The following is a 21,001-nucleotide window of genomic DNA, read 5'->3' as shown; positions in this document are numbered from 1 at the left end:
ATGAGAACACATCTTGCATGCCAGGTATTTACTTACATGACGACTAATATGAGTAGCAGAACTAGTGATGAAGCAGCAACGAAAATGTTACGGTTGGGGGTCCCCACCGCATGAGGAACTGTCTGAAAGGGTCGCGGCATGAGGAAGGTTGAGGACCACTGACCTACAGGCTAAGCAGACTGTCAAAAAGCCTCCTGAATCCCAAAGGCCTCCTCCCCGCTCTTCAAGGCCTTATTGGGTCCAGGGGAATGTTTTATCATCACAGTGAATGCAGGTGTGTCATTGTCCTTAGGCCAATTCTCATTTCAACTCCCTCTCTCCAAATCAGAAAGAAGCAGTCTTTTCCCCCTCCCAGGGAGACTGGGATCATAAAACAAGGCGCCTAAGTCTTCACCTAAATATAGTCTTACTTTGCGCTTACTTAGTAATATATTACTTTTTAACTTGTTTTGCATTCTGTATTCTGCTCGCTCTCCAGATGTAAATGCTTGGTCAAAGACCAACCTCCACGGTATTGAGCATGGTGGACTGCTCCTTGAAAGGTCCCCTCTGCAGTCCAGCTCGCCTGATTAAATAGACTTCACATCACTGAATTGGACATTGTAGTGGCCTTTATTTACTCGAATCTGAAACATTTGGTGTTGACCAGGAAAGGCCACTGTTTGTCCTAAGAGCCTCCTCCCAGCAGCCACTTGAGGGAAGGTGGGAGGGGCGCGCACTTGAGACGACCAGGTCACCAGAACTCTCCTGAGTGCTGCTGGGGAAACGCAGCCAAATTCCTAGGGAGTCTTCTGCCTTATACCTCCAGAAGTGAGTCTGGTCTGCACTGTTCGGTTGAAGATGGGGCTCAGATATGGCCCTTACTCCCCTTAGCTCCTTCTCGCCAGGAGCTGCTCGAGCCGTCTGGTACCTTAAGTTGGCTGCTTGTCTTTACAGACCACTGCTTAACAAGTCTTAACCTTATTAAGTGGCTGTTTATCATTATTTTTTGTGTGCCGTTAAATTTTTTAAATCGTTTTATTAGGGGCGCATACAACTCTTATCACAATCCATACATACATCAATTGTGTAAAGCACATTTGTACATTCATTGCCCTCATCATTCTCAAAACATTTGCTCTCCACTTAAGCCCCTGGCATCAGCTCATTTTTTTCTCCTCCCTCCCTGCTCCCCTCTCCATCATGAACCCTTGATAATTTATAAATTATTATTCTGCCATAACTTGCCCTGTCCGATGTCTCCCGTCACCCACTTTTCTATTGTTTGTCCTCCAGGGAGGAAGTCAAATGTAGATCCTTGCAATCAGTTCCCTTTCCAACCCACCCTCCCTCAACCCTTCCAGTATCGCCACTCACACTGGTCCTGAAGAGATTATTCACTCTGGATTCCTTGTTTTTCCAGTTCCTTATCTGTACCAGTGTATATCCTCTGGTCTAGCCAGACTTGTAAGGTGGAATTGGGATCATGATAGTTGGGGGGGGGGGGGTGGAGGAAGAAGGATTTAGGAACTAAGGAACTAGAGGAAAGTTTTATTTTTCATCAATACTACATCGCACCCTGACTAGCTCGTCTCGGACCACTAGTCTTTTTTTTTTTTTGAGTTGAACTTTTTTTTCCCTGTTCAATAGGGCTTTTTTTATTAAACATTATAATTTTTAAAATCATTTTTTTCTTCTTTTACATTTTATTAGGGACTCATACAACTCTTATCACAATCCATACATATACATACATCAATTGTATAAAGCACATCCATACATTCCCTGCCCCAATCATTCTCAAAGCATTTGCTCTCCACTTAAGCCCCCTGCATCAGGTCTTTTTTTTTTTCCCCTCCCTCCCCTTTCTCCCCTCCCTCATGTGCCCCTGGTAATTTATACACCGTTATTTTGTCATATTTTGCCCTATCCGGAGTCTCCCTTCCCCCCCTTCTCTGCTGTCCCTCTCCCAGGGAAGAGGTCACATGTGGATCCTTGTAATCAGTTCCCCCTTTCCAACCCACTCACCCTCCACTCTCCCAGCATCACCCCTCACACCCTTGGTCCTGAAGGTATCATCCACCTTGGATTCCCTGTACCTCCAGCCCTCTTATGTACCAGTGTACAGCCTCTGCCCTATCCAGCCCTGCAAGGTAGAATTTGGATCATGATAGTTGGGGGGAGGAAGCATCCAGGATCTGGGGGAAAGCTGTGTTCATCATCGGCACTACCTCGCACCCTAATTAACCCATCTCCTCAACCCCTCTATGATGGGATCTCCATTGGCAGACACTTGGGCCTTGGGTCTCCACTCTGCACTTCCCCCTTCATTTAATATGGTATATACGCGTACATCTTTTTTTTTTTTTTTTGCATGATGCCTTATACCTGGTCCCTTGGCCCCTCGTGATCGCACTGGCCGGTGTGCTTCTTCCATGTGGGCTTTTTTGCTTCTGAGCTTGATGGCCGCTTGTTCACCTTCAAGCCTTTAAGACCCCAGACACTATCTCTTTTGATAGTCGGGCACCATCAGCTTTCTGCACATTTGCTTATGCACCCATTTGTCTTCAGCGATCCTATCATGGAGGTGTGCAGTCAATGATATGATTTTTTGTTCTTTGATGCCTGATAACTGATCCCTTCGGGACCACTCGATCACACAGGCTGGTGTGTTCTTCCATGTGGACTTTGTTGCTTCTGAGCTAGATGGCCGCTTGTTTATCTTCAAGCCTTTAAGACCCCAGTCACTATCTCTTTTGATAGCCGGGCACCATCAGCATTCTTCACCACATTTACTTGTTCACCCCCTTTGGCTCCAGACGTTGTGTCGGGAGAGTGAGCATCAGAGTTCCAATTTAATAAACGAAAGTATTCATGCATTGAGGGAGTGTTTGAGTAGAGGCCCAAGGTCCTTCTGCCACCTTAATACTTAACCTATAAATATAGACACATAGATCTATTTCCCCATCCTATATATATTTGCATGTACATGTCTTTGTCTAGACCTCCATAAATGCCCTTTGACTCCTAGCTGTTTCCTACATCTCCCTTGCCTTTCCTCCTGCCCTACTACCATGCTTCGTCGCCACCTGGGCTAGAGTATACCACTTCTCTAAGCAACCTTACCCTTGATCATTTCCCACCAGGCCTGCCACTCCCCCCTCTCTACCATTTGGGGTCCTATGTTTTTCCCTTGTCCCTGTGTTTGTTAATACCACTTCCTTACCCGCCCCCCCCCCTCGACCACTAGTCTTAATTCGATTTGTCTGTTGTCTTTTTGTGTGTCTGTATGGTCCCATCCCCCATCCAACTCTTCTGTCATTTTATTTTTTTCCCTCTCAGTGACCTGATGGGTGGCTATTAGCCTCACAGTCACAGACCTGACTGATTATAGACTTCTGGACAAAAAAAATCGCAAAATCTTTTGGCTGTTGTTACCAAACATTTTTGTGCTATAAAATTTAAACAATGTTATACACAGACCTGAAATTTGGATGGACTAAGTGAATGAATTATTAATTTAACCTTCCAGGGCCCAGAAGGTTTGTTTGGGATCGTTTTATCTGTGACTATGTTTTTGTTTGCAGAATTGCAGTGTTGGCTAAAATAGATAGGTGATTACATTGCTCAAATCTTCTCAGTTTATTAAGGCTCTTCTACAAGATAGTCACTGAACAGGCCCATTACTTGGGACCTGTAAACTGTACTGGAGTGAGTGGGAAATTTATTTTGGCAAGGGACGTTGTGTGATTTTTGACAAGTCAGAAATTTGTTTGTATGCTTTCCTTTAAGGATGAGACAACAGAAAATACTAGTGTGAAAGGAGCAATAATCGCCTCCAACTGGATGTTAGAGGGTTTTTTAAAATCTTATACCAAGGATTATGGTGTTAAATGGCGTGGTGGCAGACTATGAGCTTTTGTGAATTAGAGTGCCCCACCTTTGGAGCAGGCTGGCCTGAAAGTGGAATGACATAATTCTTGCTGCCTGGAGACATATAACTGGTGACCTAGGGTGGTCTGTGGCAGCTACATAATCTCCTGTCAACTTGTGAAGGGATGGAATCTAGCCTGTTAATGAGGTTGCAGCCTGATGACCTCATTCGGAGGCAGGAGATAAATAGCTCACTGGAGGACAGATACAAGCTCTGCTGGTCTCCCTGTGAGACATTCCTGTGGACAACCCACATGGAGCTACCCTGATGGAGACAGAGCCCTGGAGCTGGAGGAGCCACGTGGAGGCACACATCAGCACTGAGATGTTTCCACCGACACTGGATCCATGAGTCTTTCCACTTACTGCCCTGGCAGTTACTCAGAGGTCTGCCCATTCCTGCTATAGACCAGCTTCCCTGGGTCTCCCAGCCTGTAGACACAGCCCAGGAGCAGTGAGGCATTGCAGCTTGGGCTGCAAGGCAGCATAGTGTGGAGGCACCCACGGGCTGTTGGCCTAGCACTGACTACCCTCAGGTCTGAGAGCTGGGCTTGCTGCAGGGCATCTTTGCCATGGTCTTCCGCTTCTCCACGTCTTGCCGGATTTCCTGAGGGAAAGCAGCAATGTTCTCCCAGACACAAGGGAGGCAGAATCTCTTGGTGTAGAACACACTGCACTCCTGAAGAGGAAAGGAGAGGAGGGAGCTAAGTACCTGGACAGGGGCAGCTTTTCCCAGAGTCTGGGCCCCCAGGCTGTGGGGGTGGGGACAGGGGGTATCAGGGCTAGAACAAGTCTGGGACTTGGCAGGCTGCCTGGGGAAGTTTCATCTCTGCCAACCAGAAAAAGAAGTTGGTGACAGTGTGAGAAGTGGCAACAATAAGGCTGAGATGGTACAAGAAATTGCGTGGGGGCATATGCAAACAGGAAGTCAAGGGGACTGTTGATAAATGGTACCAGCTGTGATAAGGATCAAGCAAAGATCACAGCCATGCAAGAGGGAAGGCATATGACTGGCAGGGGCTCTGTTGAGGGAAGCAGGAGGCAGCTGGGGGTCTCGGCCGGGGCTGTGGACAACCTTGGGAGGAGGATGCTGTGAACTAGCTCTTAGCAAGGGTGGGACTCCAGCAGGGAGGGGACAGCATGAGAAGCAAGTTCAGAGAGGCTGGTTCTCGCTTAAAAAACACAGCCTTGAAGGTCCAGTAACACAGCAGGAAGCTGCAGCTGTGTAAGGGACAAGAGGTCCCCTCTCAGGGACAAAGTGATACCGAAGTGAGTGAGCCTAGACCCTGAACCCACGGGAGTCTGGCACAGTGCCCCTCCTGACCTCCCAGGATCAGGTCCATGGGGCCAGCCCCCAGGCTCAGGCATGCCCCTGTCCTTAACTACTGAGCTCAAACCCCTTGGGCATCAGGGCATGGCCACATGCATGCAGGCATCCTGGTCGGGGTATCATTGGAAATTTTGTCTGTCGATTCTTTGTCACCCTTCTAGGGAATGAGCACCATCAGCTCCCCGACCCTTTCCCGGGGCTGGGAGTCGGGTGGAAGGTGGGAGATGGAAATGCCACAATGGACCCGAGAGGACCCTCCCCACCCTGGACAGCCTGCTTCTGGATTCACGTACAGAGGAGTAAGCAAATGCCCCTTTCCATTAGTGAGGCCACTGAGCTTGGGTGCCTAGAACACATCTCTGGGACATGAGGATCCACTTCCTATTGTTCTTGGAGTCACTGCCAAGGTCAGATCAGGGAGACAAAACTCTGACAGGAGGAAGTTTCGGGCTTTTCAGAGCTGTATAGACCCCCAAATTCCAGGGGCGGGAACCCAGGATTCCTACAATCTGGGTCTGTCTTGCTCTCCTTCCCAGAGTTGCCCCCCTACCCTCCTCAGGTACTGCTGACCAGGGCTGCCACAGACCACGCCTGGCTCCCTCCCACCTGGCCCCAGGTTGAGCTGAGATGGAGCCTGACTTGAAGCATGGCCTGTGTCTCACCTCTCCTTGGTGCCTGCACCCCCAGAACAGAATGCTGGGGAGGCTCCTCACACTCCAGTCACACAGGTCCATTGCCACAAGGCAGCCATGGGTCTCGAACATAAGATTCCGCAAACGGAGTTGAGTGGCCCAATCTGCTTCTCTGAACCTCAGAGCCTTCAATTCTACAATGGGTGCAGTGTGCTTTCCCTGAAAATCTGTGGGGGGGTGGATGAAGCCTCACCTGTAAGACAGGCTCCAAGCCCACACCTGGCACACAACTGAGATCCACAAAGAACACATGTTCCTCCTCACCTCACCACCGACTCCAGGAGCAAGGAGAGTGTGCCATCAGACCTGGGCAATGTGGAAGGCAGGGACCACTGCAGAGCTTCCAAAAATAAGTTTCCCAGCATTCCACAGGCCACACAGAAATCCCCTTTAACTGGTCCCTCCCATGCTGCCTCCCAGGCCTTACCCTGCAGGGCTGCAGGGCCCCATCTATAATGGAAGAGCCTGACTGCTCTCCCATTTGGTGCCTGGAGGGCTCCCAGGTGACCAAGGTGAAACAGGCTGTGCTCACCACCCTTAAAAAGGCTCAGCTAGCTCCAAGGCCACCATTGGGGGTGCCCAGCCTCGAATCGCCGACTCACCGGGCCCACGCACACCAGCCTGCTACATACGTTGCATCGGGAGCCAAGGACCAGGAATTTGCCCTTGTTGGCGGTGAAAGGGTCCTTCAGGACATAGCTCTCCTCCAGCAGGCTGCAGAAAAGGAAGGCAGGTGTCAGAATGGTGGGACACTTGCTGTCAGGATGGCTGGGCTGGCCACCTAGCACACAGAGTGAGAGAAGAAAAGGAAGCCTACAAATGTCATGTGTATTGACTATATCTAAACCAGGAGCTCCGGTGGGTAGCCTTGGGCTGCTAATCACAGGGCCCAAAGTTTGAGACCACCATAGCTCCTGGGGAGAAAGACTGGGATATCTACATCCATAAACAGTAAGTCTTAGAAACCCACAGTCTAAGTTCTACCCTGTCCTAGAGGGTCACTATGAGTCAGCAACAGCTGGATGGCAGGGAGTGGTTGTCTGTTTTTTTGTATCCATATGGGAAAAACCAGTCTCTGGTAAAAGACATCAGGTTTGTACTATAATTGTACAGTCAGCAAAAACAGAGGAAGACCATCAAGGAGATGGATGGACACAGTGGCTGCAACAGTGAGCTCACATATAGCAATGATGGTGAGGACGGCGCAGGGTCAGGTGACGTCTCCTTTCTTTGTGCATGGGAGGTCTAGCAGTCAGAACCAACCTGAAGGTACCTAACACCACCATACATTCAGGATCTTGGCACTGCGCTAGTTATGGCATTGATTATTTAAGACTGATAATATCAAGGTTATTGATCATTTAAGAACATGGAGTACCAGCTGCTATCTTGTCACTCGGCAGCGTGCTCATTTATGGCCTTAGGACATTACGCTAGCAGGAAATGTGGTTTCTTCTATGAGGCTAGCAGTGATTCTCCTGTGGAGGCCATTACAGAGATGTGGGCTGGATAGGGCCCTGGGTGGAAGCCAGAAGATTGGGAGTAGGTGCTATCTTCTGGGGCGCAGGGGAGGGTTTGGGAGGCCCCTCATCAATCCCTAGGGAGTCAGGCTGGGGCCCTTTAGGCTGTGGAGGTGCACTGTGGTCTCCACTGTGAGCTGTCACCAAGTCCGCTCAGGTCACAGCTGCAGGGTCCATGGCCTGGGCTGGAATAGGCCTACACCACTTCACTGCCTGGTACCTACAGGCATGATGGCCAGCCCAGCCAGCAGCTTGGGGCAGGTGCATCCTAGGCCACAGGCTAAGGAAGTATTAACTTACAAGACAGACCGGGTGTTGGGGGGTTTCTGCCCCACATAGCTGTATGGAGCTGACAAAGCACAAAGATGACACTCGAACACTCCCAGGGGGTAGTTCTCTGTCTCAGATGCCATCTGTAAGAGAGAGAAGCAGGACAAAGAATAGCCTCTGTACCTTTTGTTTCTGGAAGAGTGAATACATTGAAGTTGGGGGAGGGGGTTGTTGTTTTTAAATAATTATCATGTAACCTTCTGTGCTTTTCAGGGCAAAGTCTTTCAATTAGCATTTGATATTTATTATTTTTAGAAAATCAGGAGCCATTATTACTTCAAATATTTCTACCAGCTCTTTCTCTCTCCTTCTGGGATTCTAGCTGGAAATACAATGGAACCTAGAAACATTGAAACTGCATGCATCTTCTTTTCCTGAGTCTTCCAAGCTTTTCATCCTTAACAGGCTAGCCTGTGTGTACCTGGAAGTATCATCTGACCACTTTTTCTACTAGTGGAAAAAATCTGAGATTTCCTTTTCTGGCAGATCAACACCTTATTCACATTCCAATTCATACTATTTAATGTAGAACCACAGTCCTTGAACACTTGATTCTATGTTCCCCACCCCTCTTCCTCTTTATATTTTCACCCAGAGGTATTCAGCTTTTACTGAATTAGCTTCAAGTTCATTCATTTTCCCCCAGTTTTACCACTAATGTATTCTTTGAAGGCATTCTTCATCTGCTGTTTATTTTCAGCACACCCACCTGGCTCTGTTTCCCTCTCTGCTGGAACCCCCCACCGGTTGATGTTTGTTGTTTAAGTCTTTAAGTATAAATTCTGTTCATTTTACACTGTAATATATTTACATGATTTAGTTCTGAGTGAATTCTCTTGACAATGGAGTTTTTGTTCTTTGTCTCAATTGTGGCGGAAACCTGTGCATCATTGTAAGGTAGTAGAGACCCAGGGAAGTTGTATTTATGCCTGGAAATGGTCACTCTTTCCCTGCTAGGTCTCATGTGTGGAATACCGAATCAATGTAGTAGGGTGAGGAGGGTTTGAGTTTTGTAGTTGCCATTCTTTGTCGCAGGGCAGCACTGGCTTCAGATTTTTCTAGCACTGCCTTATGCTTTGGGCTGGGGTTCATTCATGGAGGTTTCTTTCCCTACCCTGGGCTCAAGGTCTTTGTGCCTCACAAAGGGCCTCTCTTGACTTCCCCGGTGGTATAGCCACTCAATCCCTGCTTGACTAGTGGGGGCAGGTTCTCTGTTGTCCACACCCAGCATCCATCCGCCTTAGACTGCACCCTGGGTCCCTAGGTGTTGGGGTGAAATGTTCTCAGGAACCCTCCACCTTCTCCACCAGCAGTCAGTGACCTCTAGCAATTTTGACAGTTTCTGTCCTCTCCCTTAGAGGTAGAGAGGGTTTCTCCTTTTCTTTATTCCCTAGCTGCAATAGGTCTTCACTTAAACACAGTGAGGAACAGGGTGGGCTGCCCATCCCTCGGTGGGTTAAGGTTTTTGTTCCATGAGAGAGAAGCATCTGGGCTGTGGAGAAAGACCCAGTAAGAATCCAACCAGAGAAACAGTCATCTGCTGCCTCCAAGCCTGCACCAGTAGGATTTCTCCCATTCCTTTCCCAAGATCTCCAGTGAAGTTTTGTGGAGAACAAAGAGCCTACTAATGAGTGAGGATTACCCACGTCTGTGTTCCCAAGGTTCTTTGTTCTCTTAGCATGTATTATATAGCCATTTTTAATACTGAATACTTGTATTTGCTTGTTTGAAGTCCTCACTCATTGGTCTCAGAGGCACCTGCCTTTCTTTATAAGAGTAGCTAACATGGAAACATATTAAGAAGCTCTCAGATTCAAGAAAAGTTATGATTTTTTGGATTGTCACACCTTTTTTTTGCCTTTGGAACATTTACTCATCTTTAAAGGCTTCATGAGTTTTCACTCTCTGTATGCTCTCTACTCTTCTGAATCTGTGAAATGCATTATTCCTGTGAGCTTTGGAATTGGACAAGCCCACAGGTAAACCCTGGAAGCACATATTATGGGGTGATATGCCAACTGACTTGGACTGACCACATATTTTGTAATTACTATCACCAAATCCACTACCATGGAGTCTATTCCAATACACCAATCCTTGAGGTCAGAGAACCGCCCAAGTTTCTCCATGGCTCTCAGTTACGTTTACCATGGGAGACTGCCACATGTTCTGAGAGACTGCTAGGTTTCAAGAGGTGACCTTTTCGTACACAGAGGAGCACTTTAACCACTGTACCATGTATTGGAGCAAATTCTGAGGAGCCAGTATTCAATAGTCTATGGATGGTAGTAAAAGCCAAAATATATTTGTAGAGCCCTACAGAGATTACAATTCTCCTGAATTCCTTCTGCACATTAACCAAGCATGGAGATCATCCTAAGCCTGACCCTCATGAAGAGTGAATTGGATAGATTACCTCCACACCTCTTTACCTAGCCCAGGAGGCAACAGTTTCTCAGAGGCTCACCTGGGTGTCTCCTTCAGGGTGATCACTTGCTGGGGGTCTCAGTAGTCATGCCCAGACTGCCAGACGGCCCAAGGCCAATCTTGAATGCCCTTCTAACATAAGGTACATGTCCTAATATGGCCCCTAAGGGGCACCTGAATCAAGCCATGGTATTGTCAATCACCTCATATGCATGTTCAAGTTGAACACTGAGTAAAGAAGACAGAAGAGCCCATGCTTCTGAATCATGGTGCTGGAAAAGTATATTCAAAGTACCAGGACTGCCAGAACAAACAAATCTGTCTTGGAAGAAATACAACCAGAATTCTCCTTAGAATTCAAGCTGCCCTGACTCTATTTACATCAGGTTCTTGGGATATGTTATCAGGAGAAACCAGTCCCCGGAGAAGGGCATTCTGCTTGGGGAAGGGTCGGTGATAAAAACAGAAAAACCATCAAGGAGATGGACGGAGTGGCTGCAGCAATGGGCTCCAACACAATTGTGAGGATGATGCAGGATCAGGCCGGTGTTTCCTTCTGTCGTACATGGGGTCGCTGTGAGTGTAAATCACCTGGACAGCACCTAACCACATCATGGTGCTGTCCCACGTCTGCAGTTCCACCTGTAAGGTCATGTATTGATCGGCTGTCAGTCAGGAGTTTGTGAGCTTTCTGTGTTCCTTGTCTTACTAAGTAGCTGTGTGATTGCAAATCCTTAGCTACACGACCTCAAGGTAAAGGTCTTCCTCATCAAGATATGTCAGTGTGTTTGTGCTATTTAAGGATTGTTGAGATTTGAGGTGTCTTTTGTTCCCTATAACACCTATTAGGGTTCCTCCTACTTGGACTCAAAGGAAAAGAAAATCCTATTTCATGTGCTTACGTGTAATCTCAATTCCACTCCGCAGGTGTACGATGCCGGTCCCAGCTCCTCACCGAGGCTGCCGGGCGTTTTCTGCAGAGCCTGGGTCCTTCTGCACGCGCGGTCCTTCGCCGGGAGGCCGGCCCCCTCCGGCCCACGCACACCGGGTCCCGGGGCTCCGCAGAGACGGAGACTGCGGCCCTGTCTCTCCCACGTCCACACGAGCGGCCACACCAACCGTTGGGCCTCACCCACTGATGGCCAGGCACCACGACGCCCCCTGAGGCGCAGAAACCGCTCGCACGCACGAGCGAACTCCAGCACGCAAGCAGGATCCACGCGCACTCACCTGAACCCTGCAAGACGAGGTGGTTTCTTTGGGCGCACGCGCAGCGGACGAGAGGCCCCGCTTCGCCGCCGATAGGTTCACGCGGAGGTCCGTAAAAGGGCGGAGCTTCGTCTTTGCCTAGCGGCTGGGCCCACGTCTCAAGCGCATGCGCGGAGCGAGTTTCCTTCCTAGTTGCTTGGGTGCCTCGGCAACCGGTCTCCTGGGAACTAGCGGGAGGGGCGGGGCTCCCTTGAGGGCTTCGTCGGACGTTTACAGCAAAAGCACCGAGCCATGAAAGGTGAAGGGTGGCGAGAGGCTTCGTCCGGTTCAACCCCTGTGTATTTTCATGCTTCGTCTCCGAAGGTTCTCACCGGGGACACTGGTCTCCCAGCTGAGGGAACGCGAGCTGAAAGGTGGCTCGGAGTCTTGCGCGAGCGCGCGGTCTTGACTCTGTTGGGGCTGCTCCGAGGGTCACCTCCCTGTGCACGCGGCTCCTCAGAATCGAATCGGCCCGCAGAGCCCTGGGCTAGGTCTAAGCCCCGCCCCCTTACTGCGCCACGGGAGGACGGGCGCATGCGCAGGATGTGGAGGGCGTAGTCTCACCCAGAGGCCCGCGCGTAACTTAGCCCGGCGAAACGCAAGACCTAGTGTCACGGGCATGCGCAGAGCGGGTTTTCTGGCTAACTATTTTGGACCTTTTCGTAGCGCACGTCGCGCGCGCGCACCTGTAAGGGCGGGACTGCGCTGACAGATCCGCCCTTAAACCGCTAAGCCGCAGACGCCCTGCGGCCTTAAGGAGGCAGAGCCTTCGTTCCCGGCTCCGTCCCTTCGCGCGCTTCACGCTTTCGTGGGGCCCACCTGGGTCCTGACGGGGGAAACCGAGGACTCAGCCTGAGGGAAGACTCGGGCCCTTGCGCGAGCGCCCGATCTTGGTCTTCTCCCGGGGCCGCGCCGAAACGGGGCTCCCTGCGCACGCGGGTCCTCAGAGTCCTATCTGCGCCCTGCGCGCCTCGACCAGTGTAGTTCGCCCTCTCGGGCTGCGCCCCTCAGCAGCACCAGCACATCGAGGCTTTTGGCTTGCGGGGGACCTTCCTTAGGACTACGTTTGTTCCTTGTCCGCCTGAAGTCTGGCGTAAGAGAAGCCATTCCTAAAGCACCGCGCTCTCAAGAGGGAAGCCCAGGAACTTGGAGACGCCTGCCCCGGAACTGGAACCCCACCGCTGGCAGTGAAACCCACCTGGACACTGAGGTTCCAACTCTCTAGCCGGTTATTCATCCTTGTTCCAGCCCCTGGCGCAGGGGTCCTCAAACTAAGGCCCGCAGGTCACATACGTCCCACCGAGGACATTTATCCGGCCCCGGGGTTTTTTGCCCCATTTGTTTTTTTTTTTTTACTTTAAAATAAGCTTTGTGCAGTGTGCAAAGGAATTTGTTGATAGCTTGTTTTTAAACTATAGTCCGACCCTCCAACGGGTCTGAGGGACAGTGAACTGGCCCATTGTTTAAAAAGTTTGAGGACCCAGGTCTTGACGCGAGGGCTTGGGGGAGAGACTAGGTTGGCAGAGCAGCCACTGTACCCAGACTGAACTGTGACACAGAAGAGTGCCTCTTCCCCACATGCTTCTGCCCACCAGATGTGGCCCTTGCTCTGGAAACTGGGTGCAGAGGCCATCTATGCAAATGGACCCACACAGAAATCACTGCGAGTCCCAGACTTTCACAGAAGAAACCACATTTAATGCGGATCAAGCTTAAAGTCATAAGGATACATAAGCACACTGCGGAATGACACTATAACAGCTGGTACCCCCATGTATTTAAATGATGAATACCATTTTATCCCTCATAATAATCAAGTGCCAAACCCTCCACGTTTGTGTGGCTACAGTCAATAAATATAAAAGATGTAATGTGAATCTACAAACACCTTTTTCTTGTTAGACAAAAAAGCCATGTTCTTTAGTGAGAAAATGTTAATTAGTTTTATATCTTTACCTTGTAACTTTGAAGAGTGGATAGGAAACTTCAGCTGTTTATTCCCCTAACCCTCAAGCACTCATCCCTCTGTTCTAAAGTAAGAGGATAAATACAGTGGAATTCTATATGACCCCTCCAGTCATGGCCTAGCTGAATTATGAGGGAGAGGAGGATGGGGAAGAGGCTCAGTAGCCCTGGTCTGCATTGGAAACTCCAAGTAAGACTGAGGAGCCTGGCACTGTTGTCAAGCACTAAGCATGTCCATCGAAGGCTGGACTGAGTACAGAAGCTGCAGAGTGTTGTCCCAGGATTAGGAGTCTTCAACTCTCTCCTTCAAATCTAGTTGTAAAGTAAGCTTCTCGAATGACTCTCCACTGCTGCAAACTCTGAAAAAGAAAGGGTTGCCTCTGCTGGAAGATACACAGTTCTCTGATAAAGGGAATTCAGTCCTGAAATTGAACATTGAGAATCTCCTCGTCCCGACATTACATTCAAGTTCAACATATTTCTTTCACATGCTTGAGAAGAGATGCCAAGCATGGAGATACTCTGAAATGTGGAAGGTGTGCATGAGGAAGGGCATGGGTGGAAATCAGGAGATAGCCACTATATATGCCTGAAGCTCTCCAACTGAACATGGGTGTGTCTGTGAGGTGTCTTCCTAGAGGCTTCTGACATTTTCATTGCTCAGACAACAATGTAAGCCATTTTCTTGCCATTAACGAGTCTGGTCTTCAGCCCCAGATACTGACGGCTATTCTTCTCTGGTTGCCCATACAACATGTCAGTGACAAACTCAGGTTCCTCTTTGGTCCTGGGTTGGCAGGTCAGGAAAAGAAACAGCATTCTTAGTTTATGACACAAATAGGTCATTGCTTCTGCTTCATCTGATGGCTCCTCATAGACAGGCTGCTTCATCTCCTCGTAGGCAGATAGAATCACAGCCCGAAACAAGTTGACCAAAATGCAGATCATGATGAGCATGAAAGACGCAAGGAACAGAACACCGAGAACCCTGTTACTAGAGAATTTGGTGTTCTGAAAAGCTGAGACGCAGTAAGAGAATACTGTCTGTGAAGCATGAATCAAGTTACTGTAGTTCCATTCATGCTGGCCGAATACCAGGTAGCCAAAGGCCATGTATACAAAGAAATAAACTGACACCACAAAGGCCACATGGGTGATGCCAGGAAGAGCGATTTGGATGGCCCTTTGTGCCAGTCGCACATCATAGAAGACTCTGGAATACCTGAGGGTTTTCAAAATTGTCAGAAAAACCAGGAAACCCAAAAGTATCCTCACAACGTGATCGACTTGAGCAATGGCATGGAATGGAATGAAATGGTGAGGGTTCAACAAGTAAAATGGAATGATGTCGGTGGTCAAGAGGAGTTTCCTGAGAAAGAACACAATCAGAACAGTAAATATGCATTTTAAAACAAAGTGGAGTAAGTTGTACACACTTCTCACATAGGACGCTCTTTCTTGCGCAATGATACAGGCCTCGTCAAAAATATAAGCTAAGAAAAATATGAGAATGGCCAGGTACAAGTAAATTTCCACGGACTTGTTCCAGTTAAGGTCAGAAAGTGAGAAAGAGTGTACAGATGCACTTGAGTTTACAACTCCTAACTGAGAGACCTCAAAGATGATGGAAACACAACAGAACAGATTCACATCTGGATTGAAAGTTGTAAGTTCCAAAATCACAGCCCACGTCTTCTCATCTAGCCAATGATTTTCTTGGAGCTCCATCAGCCTCAATGTGGAATTAAACTGCTGCTGGTCTGGAAAGAAATAGAATGCATATCCCCCTGATCCATAGGTATGTAGCAGTCCATAGGAATGATATGGCCATTTGTTTTCTTGGGGCTGATAGGTAAACCCATTGAGGTTCGTGCTGACAGCCTGCTTACCAACATCTTTCCAAAAGCTGGAATAGTTTTTTGTATCTTCTGGGTCAACACCATACTCGGGATGACAATGAGTTATGTTTTTGATGCCATTCAGGACTGGGTTTTTCTCAGGCAGACACCCTTTTGCATCAGGGGTGGCCCGAACTTGCCGCATCAGTGGAAGGCCTAGGATCTGAGAGGAGCTGTCATAAAGATACATTGGGTTCAGATCATTGTGGAACAAAGGCAGTGGTACTTTATTGAGCCACGTATAGATGTGATCGAGCTTAGTGACTGTGGTAAGGTCCGTGGAAAAATAATCCCGAATAAACTGGTTATAGTGAAAGCAATCAGCGTGGCGAAAACGCGAGATGAGGCCCAGCAAAAGGGCTAGGAAGATAAAGTGCATGAGCAGGTAACTCAGGAAGAGGAATGCTGCTCTCTTGATCCTCTTCTGCCTTTTGAATATTAGAATTTCATCCTCGGTGAGGGGCTGATACATCCTAGAGCGCCTGAGGCGTCTGATGTGGACATGTTGCCTGTGTCTCCCGGCTTTACTCTTCCTCAGCCCAGGAAGCTTGATCTCCGTGTAACGATATTTCACTGTCCATGGAAGGTTTTTACAGTACTTGGCCTTATTTGTTCTGATACTTGTCCAGAGTAAAATTTTAGTTGTCTGCACTAGAAAAATGGACTGAAAGAATGAAAAAATCGATGTGTAGAGCCATCTTTTTGACATGTTATAGCCATAAGTCAGTCCATAAAACACAATAAAGAATGACGATATGCTACAGATGGCAAAGACCAAGAACCACGCTATGTAAACACACCACTGAGGTAAAAGAATCCTGGTCTTAGGCTTTGGTTTCTTTTGGGAAGTGGCCTCTTCAGAGAGCACGTCTTGATTATCTTTCCTCTTGGCATTTTTGTTGTTAGAATTGGTGTTTTTCTTGTAGGTCTGAGGGGCCTTGCTTTCTTTTTCAGGCTGTTGATTTGTTTTGGAGGTTGTCTGCTCAGAAGCCTCCTGAAATTCAGGACTGCCACTAGATGGGAGCTTTTCAGCCGGCCTGGTCTCCTCCCTGTGCGTGGTTTCAAAAGCGTACCACTTGACCAAATGTTCATCCCAGAATCCACCTGCTTCTGACAAAACAGGATGTTGTTTTCGAGGAGCTACTTCATCTAGAGTCATGGCAGTAGGTTTCTTCTGAGAATACGTGAACAGAAAACTTAGCAATAATTGTACGGGAGCTGTAATAAAGGCACTTTCGATTCCAATCATCATTAATCTGATGTAGTATAACTCTTTTGACTCAATCTCTTCTTTGCGATTGGCGTTAAAGAACATAATATTACACAGAAGAGTGCTGAGCAACACTGCTAAACAGCAAGATAGTCTTTGTAGCCGGTTGACCGGTTTAGCAATGATACCGGCAAAAATAGAGAACCACATGTGGCTTTTCCCAAGCTCATAAGTTGAAATGATCAAGAAAAAATCAATTCTGTTCAGAGGCTTCTCTGGGTTGGTTACAGGAAATGTCTGGTCCAAAGAAGTTCCAAGAGAAAGCCATTTCCGGCACATGAATAGCCAAATGCGTCTGTGGAACAGGTTTTCCACTTTAATTCGACTTAAATACCAACTGGGCGCTTTGCCCTCATTGTTGTGCCACAGGCGAATGGAGTGGATGTCACCCAAGTCACTTTTTGTCGTTAGGAGGAAAGTATTAGCACTGCCTCTCAAGAGAGTTTTATACTCCGGATGGCTTAAGCAGTGCACATCACTGGCACCTTCGGATCCCATCAGCTGGACGAAGACATCAGCCCTGGTCCCAGACCCCCAACGGCTTCCTGTAAAAATAGTGATCAGGTAGCACTTGTTATCATAAGGGTCATTATCAGGAAGAACCACCACACAATGCCGCTGAAACTGGTCCGTTTCATCCCTGTGCAAGGCCCAGAAAGCAAGGACAATGTAGATGAGCAAGATGAATAGCACCGTGAAAAGGGTCACGGGGTTCTGGTTGATTTTCTTCACCACCTCCAGCTGAAGATCCACAGGATTAGGGATCACAATCACCTTGGCTGTGACAAAGCGCATGCGCATCGGAATTGTATTCAGATTAAAAATGGAGTTCCCCTGCCGCCTAGCCCTTCCTTTGACCTTGCAAACACAGTGGACTTTGCGCCAGTTAGTCTTCTTTCCCAGGATGCAATTGCCTTCTCTCCAGTCACTCTGGATGCCAAGCATGTCCAAGCAATGAACGCTGAAAATGGAGATCCTCACTAGCCTGTCACTGGGTGTCAAGAGAAAACGAGGGGCCTGCAGAACCACTGTGACAGCACACTTGGGAGAATTGTTGAGCTGCCCTATCACCAGCAGTAGTGATTGGGAAAGGCAAACCACTCGGGCCTCCTTCACGGAACAGGCTAAGTCTAACAGACCGCTGGGGCTGGCAGTAGGAGGCATGTTATGGGGTACCATAAAGGTGGCCACCAGAGCAGTGGGGGTGACCTGACTGCCCGCATATACCAACACCTTGAAGACCACTGTCACTTGGGTCTCAATGTGGATCAACAACTCCTTGACTACTCCGGTGTCCACTTCAAAGCGAAATCCCCCTGTCGTCTTTTTCAGTGACTCGTCAACCTCATCGGGCTCACTAGTTGGTCCCATGGTAAGGTTAAAAGCAGCCGAGGTCAAGCTTCTCCTGTTGAGGTACATTTCCACCACATCAGGTCTGACATCGACCACATCACCATTAGGTTTGGTTCCTGTCATTCTATATCCAATCACCTGGTCTGAAATCTGCCCACTGTAAGTTAACCAAGGAAAGGGGTCATCGGCAAACTCACAAAACATCGTCGAGATTGGAGCACTGGGAAGCAAATCAGGAACACTGTGGGCCTTCAGGGTTGGGTACAAACAATTTTGGCAGTGTGGCTCATTGGTGTAGACCCTGTGAGCATCCCGCAACTCAACTTTATTCACATGGACATTCAAGTTGGAGATACTCAGGGCCGTGGCTATACTGCCCGGCACTTTAATACCCAGCATTGTGTCTGTTAGAGCTTCCATGGTATAGAAAGGATCTTGAAAAATGTGGTGAGGAGTAATCTGCATCAGGATCTTAGACAAAACAGTAAAGATCCCAGAACTCACGATCTCCATTTGCTCAGAGCGGAAATTTTTGTCGTTTTGTTGATAAACCTGGAGTGCTTGGGTTGCTTGCCATATCCTCACAATGGCCAGTCTCTGATCAACTTTGGTGAGCTCAGAAATTTTCTGGGTTATTTCAGTAATAATGGTGACGACCTGGTTAATTTCTGACAACGTTGTCAGAGGAAGAAGGAAGGTCTGGTTGACAAGGTGTTTTCGGAGACTGTTTTTCTCACCTATGAGACTTCTGTCATTTCTCAGGCTGTTCAAAACTGAAGCTACTAAATGTATTAAGTAACCTGCAGATAAAAATTCCTGCTTCTGAAGCAAAGTCAACAGCAATGAACCGTTTCCTTTGGTGTCATTGAATAACTGCTGAATCACGGTGCTGGGTGATTTCCACTTCGTAGGGGGCTGCACCGTGGCATGCAAAGTCACCTGGGAAAAAGATCCCAGGGTATCATAAACTTGGACATAGAGCTTCACGTCAAACTGATTGGCCATTATCCCAACTGGGAGATAGAAAGAGGGTGTTCTAGGCCGAGTCCCCAAGTACAAGATGGCCCCCAATGTATTCTCTTCTAAAGTACTTATTTCACCAAGATTGTACAAATCAGAAACTATGACTTTATAAGACAGAGGGAGATTCCTATCCCTATAGCCATGACAGCTGACAACAAATTTAGTAACAAATGTAATTCCTTTCACTGGGTTAATGTCGCAGTTTCCAAATACAGGGGCGTGGTTAACAATAAAGCTGTAACTAAAGTTCATGCTCACGCCACTCCATGTGTCCAGTTTTGTCGAAATCCAATATTGATTTTCTGAAAACATCAGAAAAGCGAAAGCTTTCATAGACAAATAACTACCATGTCGCCCAGTTACCGTTTGCCCATTCCAGTTAAACGGTATGTCTGTACCAGCCGCTGACTCAACTGACCATGTATACTTGTTCATCCACTTGGTGCCACAACTGGTGCAATTTAAAAACAAAGAAAATCGATCAGATATCATTAAAATGTGACCACAATTTTCTAGACATTCAATTCCTGCTATAGGTGCCGGTCCTGGGAGCACGTACACACTACTATCAGCAAAAGCTGTCCTGTCATTTTTCTCTACCACCATTCTGATAAAATACTCAGCATCCCCTTTAAGCATTTCCGGTGCTATTTTTAGTACTGGGCCCGTGCTCCACGTCCAGCGCAGGTCAGTCTGCCCTGGATGACAAGTCTGGCTACTTGCTACGTTGATGTAACTTTGGACGTAGTTTTGTGGATTTGTGGTGCAGTACCAACGGAAATGGAGTCCCTCCTGTGGGTTGTCATCCTCTAGGTCTGCGGACTGTTCACCATTCAGAACCAGCTCATCGGTGAAGTTCAGTGTAAAATTGGAAGACCCAAGGATGATGGCCCTCAAGGGCCTTCTGAAGACCTCGATGTAGATGTAATCAGTGGCATCAATGATAGGCGACTTTTTTATTATCGTGGTGACGACCATCCTGAATCTCACCACATACAGGCCCCATATTAAAGTTTTCTTAGGGATAACTAGAGTTGTTGAGTTTCCCATCTCCATCTGTGGTATGTACAAAGGGTTTTCCCAGTTGGGTATCTCATCTGGGTGTGACACCTTAAAGATTTCCCACCACTTATTCCAATAATCTGCAGCTGGGCAGAAGAAGACCATTGAGGCTTTGATGGTGAAGTCTTCTTTTCTGCTCACCTTCACGGGGTCCTTGCCGCTGTCCCTTTCGACTGTTACATATGTAAGACAATCTAGCTGAGGGGAGGACACTGAGGTCTCCCTGGCTTTGCGGGGGTGCGAGTTCATGATCCCTAAAATCACTGCTTGGGGCCATCCCTGGGTTCCTTGGTTTCTGTTGCGAAGCCTCTGTGGGCCTCGGCCCCTGCCCCGGCGGGCCAGGTGAGTTGGGCCCGGGAGCGGAGGCGCCAGGTCTCCACGGAGCAGGACCGGAGCAGCAGCTATGGGAAGGTTCAGCGCGGGTGGCGAGGCGGGCACTGCAGAGGCAGGAACCAGGCCAGCAAGAGGTGTCCTTTGGGCGCAGTCTGGAGCAGGTGCAGGTGGCTGGGCGCGGCGGCCTTGTCGCGGGTACGGAGCAGGGCGCGCAGACCCAGGTAGGGGCCGCGGGACACAGCCCCCATGGCGTCCCCGGGTCTCAGGATGCACAGGCTGCGGCAGGCGCTCAGGGTGGAACCGCAGGCAGAGACGGGTGCGGATGCCAGGCCCTCTGAAGCCCGGGCCAGGGGGAACCTGGCTTCCCTGCTCACCAGACACAGACACAATGGGCGGGCCCTCTGACCGCCAAGTGAGAGGCTCGGGGTCTGTGGCCTGGGCCCCGCATGGAACTGAGGTCGGCTGGAGGCAGCCCTGGCCCAGGCCCAGCCCCAGGAGCAGCAGCGCGGGTCCTGGCCTCATGTGGAGCCCGGAGAGGGACAGAGAGGCTGGGAGAGGGCAGAGGTCGGCTCAACGGCTGTAGGGCTCGAGACCAGTGGGGGCGGTGCTCATCTCAGTGGAGGATGGGTAGTCTTGGG

At 48.8% G+C, this 21,001-nt stretch overlaps 2 protein-coding genes across 3 annotated transcripts; both read right to left on the bottom strand.

The window, feature by feature from the left end:
* Window positions 1-646: 646 nt before the first annotated feature.
* LOC142451785 (cysteine-rich DPF motif domain-containing protein 1-like) lies at window positions 647-11,987 on the bottom strand. Of its 2 annotated transcripts, none has more exons than XM_075553495.1 (4): window positions 11,114-11,987; window positions 7,755-7,867; window positions 6,537-6,648; window positions 647-4,591 (listed from the first exon to the last, which is right to left on the bottom strand). In XM_075553495.1, the coding sequence occupies exons 2-4, from the start codon at window positions 7,865-7,867 to the stop codon at window positions 4,445-4,447; spliced, it is 372 nt and encodes a 123-aa protein (XP_075409610.1). In that variant the 5' UTR covers window positions 11,114-11,987; the 3' UTR covers window positions 647-4,444. The 2 variants fall into 2 exon arrangements, with proteins under 2 accessions (XP_075409610.1, XP_075409611.1); XM_075553496.1 differs by having other exon boundaries at window positions 648-4,591; window positions 11,442-11,986.
* A 2,097-nt stretch (window positions 11,988-14,084) lies between these two features.
* LOC142450616 (polycystin family receptor for egg jelly-like) lies at window positions 14,085-20,279 on the bottom strand. Its single transcript, XM_075552603.1, has one exon. It carries the CDS (start codon window positions 20,277-20,279, stop codon window positions 14,085-14,087), a length of 6,195 nt encoding a protein of 2,064 aa, XP_075408718.1.
* Between the last annotated feature and the right edge of the window lie 722 nt (window positions 20,280-21,001).

This window comes from Tenrec ecaudatus, chromosome 6 (genome assembly GCF_050624435.1).
Source record: "Tenrec ecaudatus isolate mTenEca1 chromosome 6, mTenEca1.hap1, whole genome shotgun sequence".
NCBI classification, from domain to species: Eukaryota; Metazoa; Chordata; class Mammalia; order Afrosoricida; family Tenrecidae; genus Tenrec; species Tenrec ecaudatus.
Note: the sequence above shows the minus strand (reverse complement) of the source record. Positions and strands in the feature narration are given on the sequence as shown.

Excerpts from the sequence above, each read along its gene's own strand:
- LOC142451785 (XM_075553495.1), bottom strand. The coding sequence starts at position 7,867 with ATGGCATCTGAGACAGAGAACTACCCCCTGGGAGTGTTCGAGTGTCAT. Across the intron at positions 6,649-7,754 it reads CCCAACACCCGGTCTGTCTT|CCTGCTGGAGGAGAGCTATG; the intron begins GTAAGTTAATAC and ends CCTTTTCTGCAG. Across the intron at positions 4,592-6,536 it reads GGCTGGTGTGCGTGGGCCCG|GAGTGCAGTGTGTTCTACAC; the intron begins GTGAGTCGGCGA and ends TTTCCTCTTCAG.
- LOC142450616 (XM_075552603.1), bottom strand. The coding sequence starts at position 20,279 with ATGAACTCGCACCCCCGCAAAGCCAGGGAGACCTCAGTGTCCTCCCCT.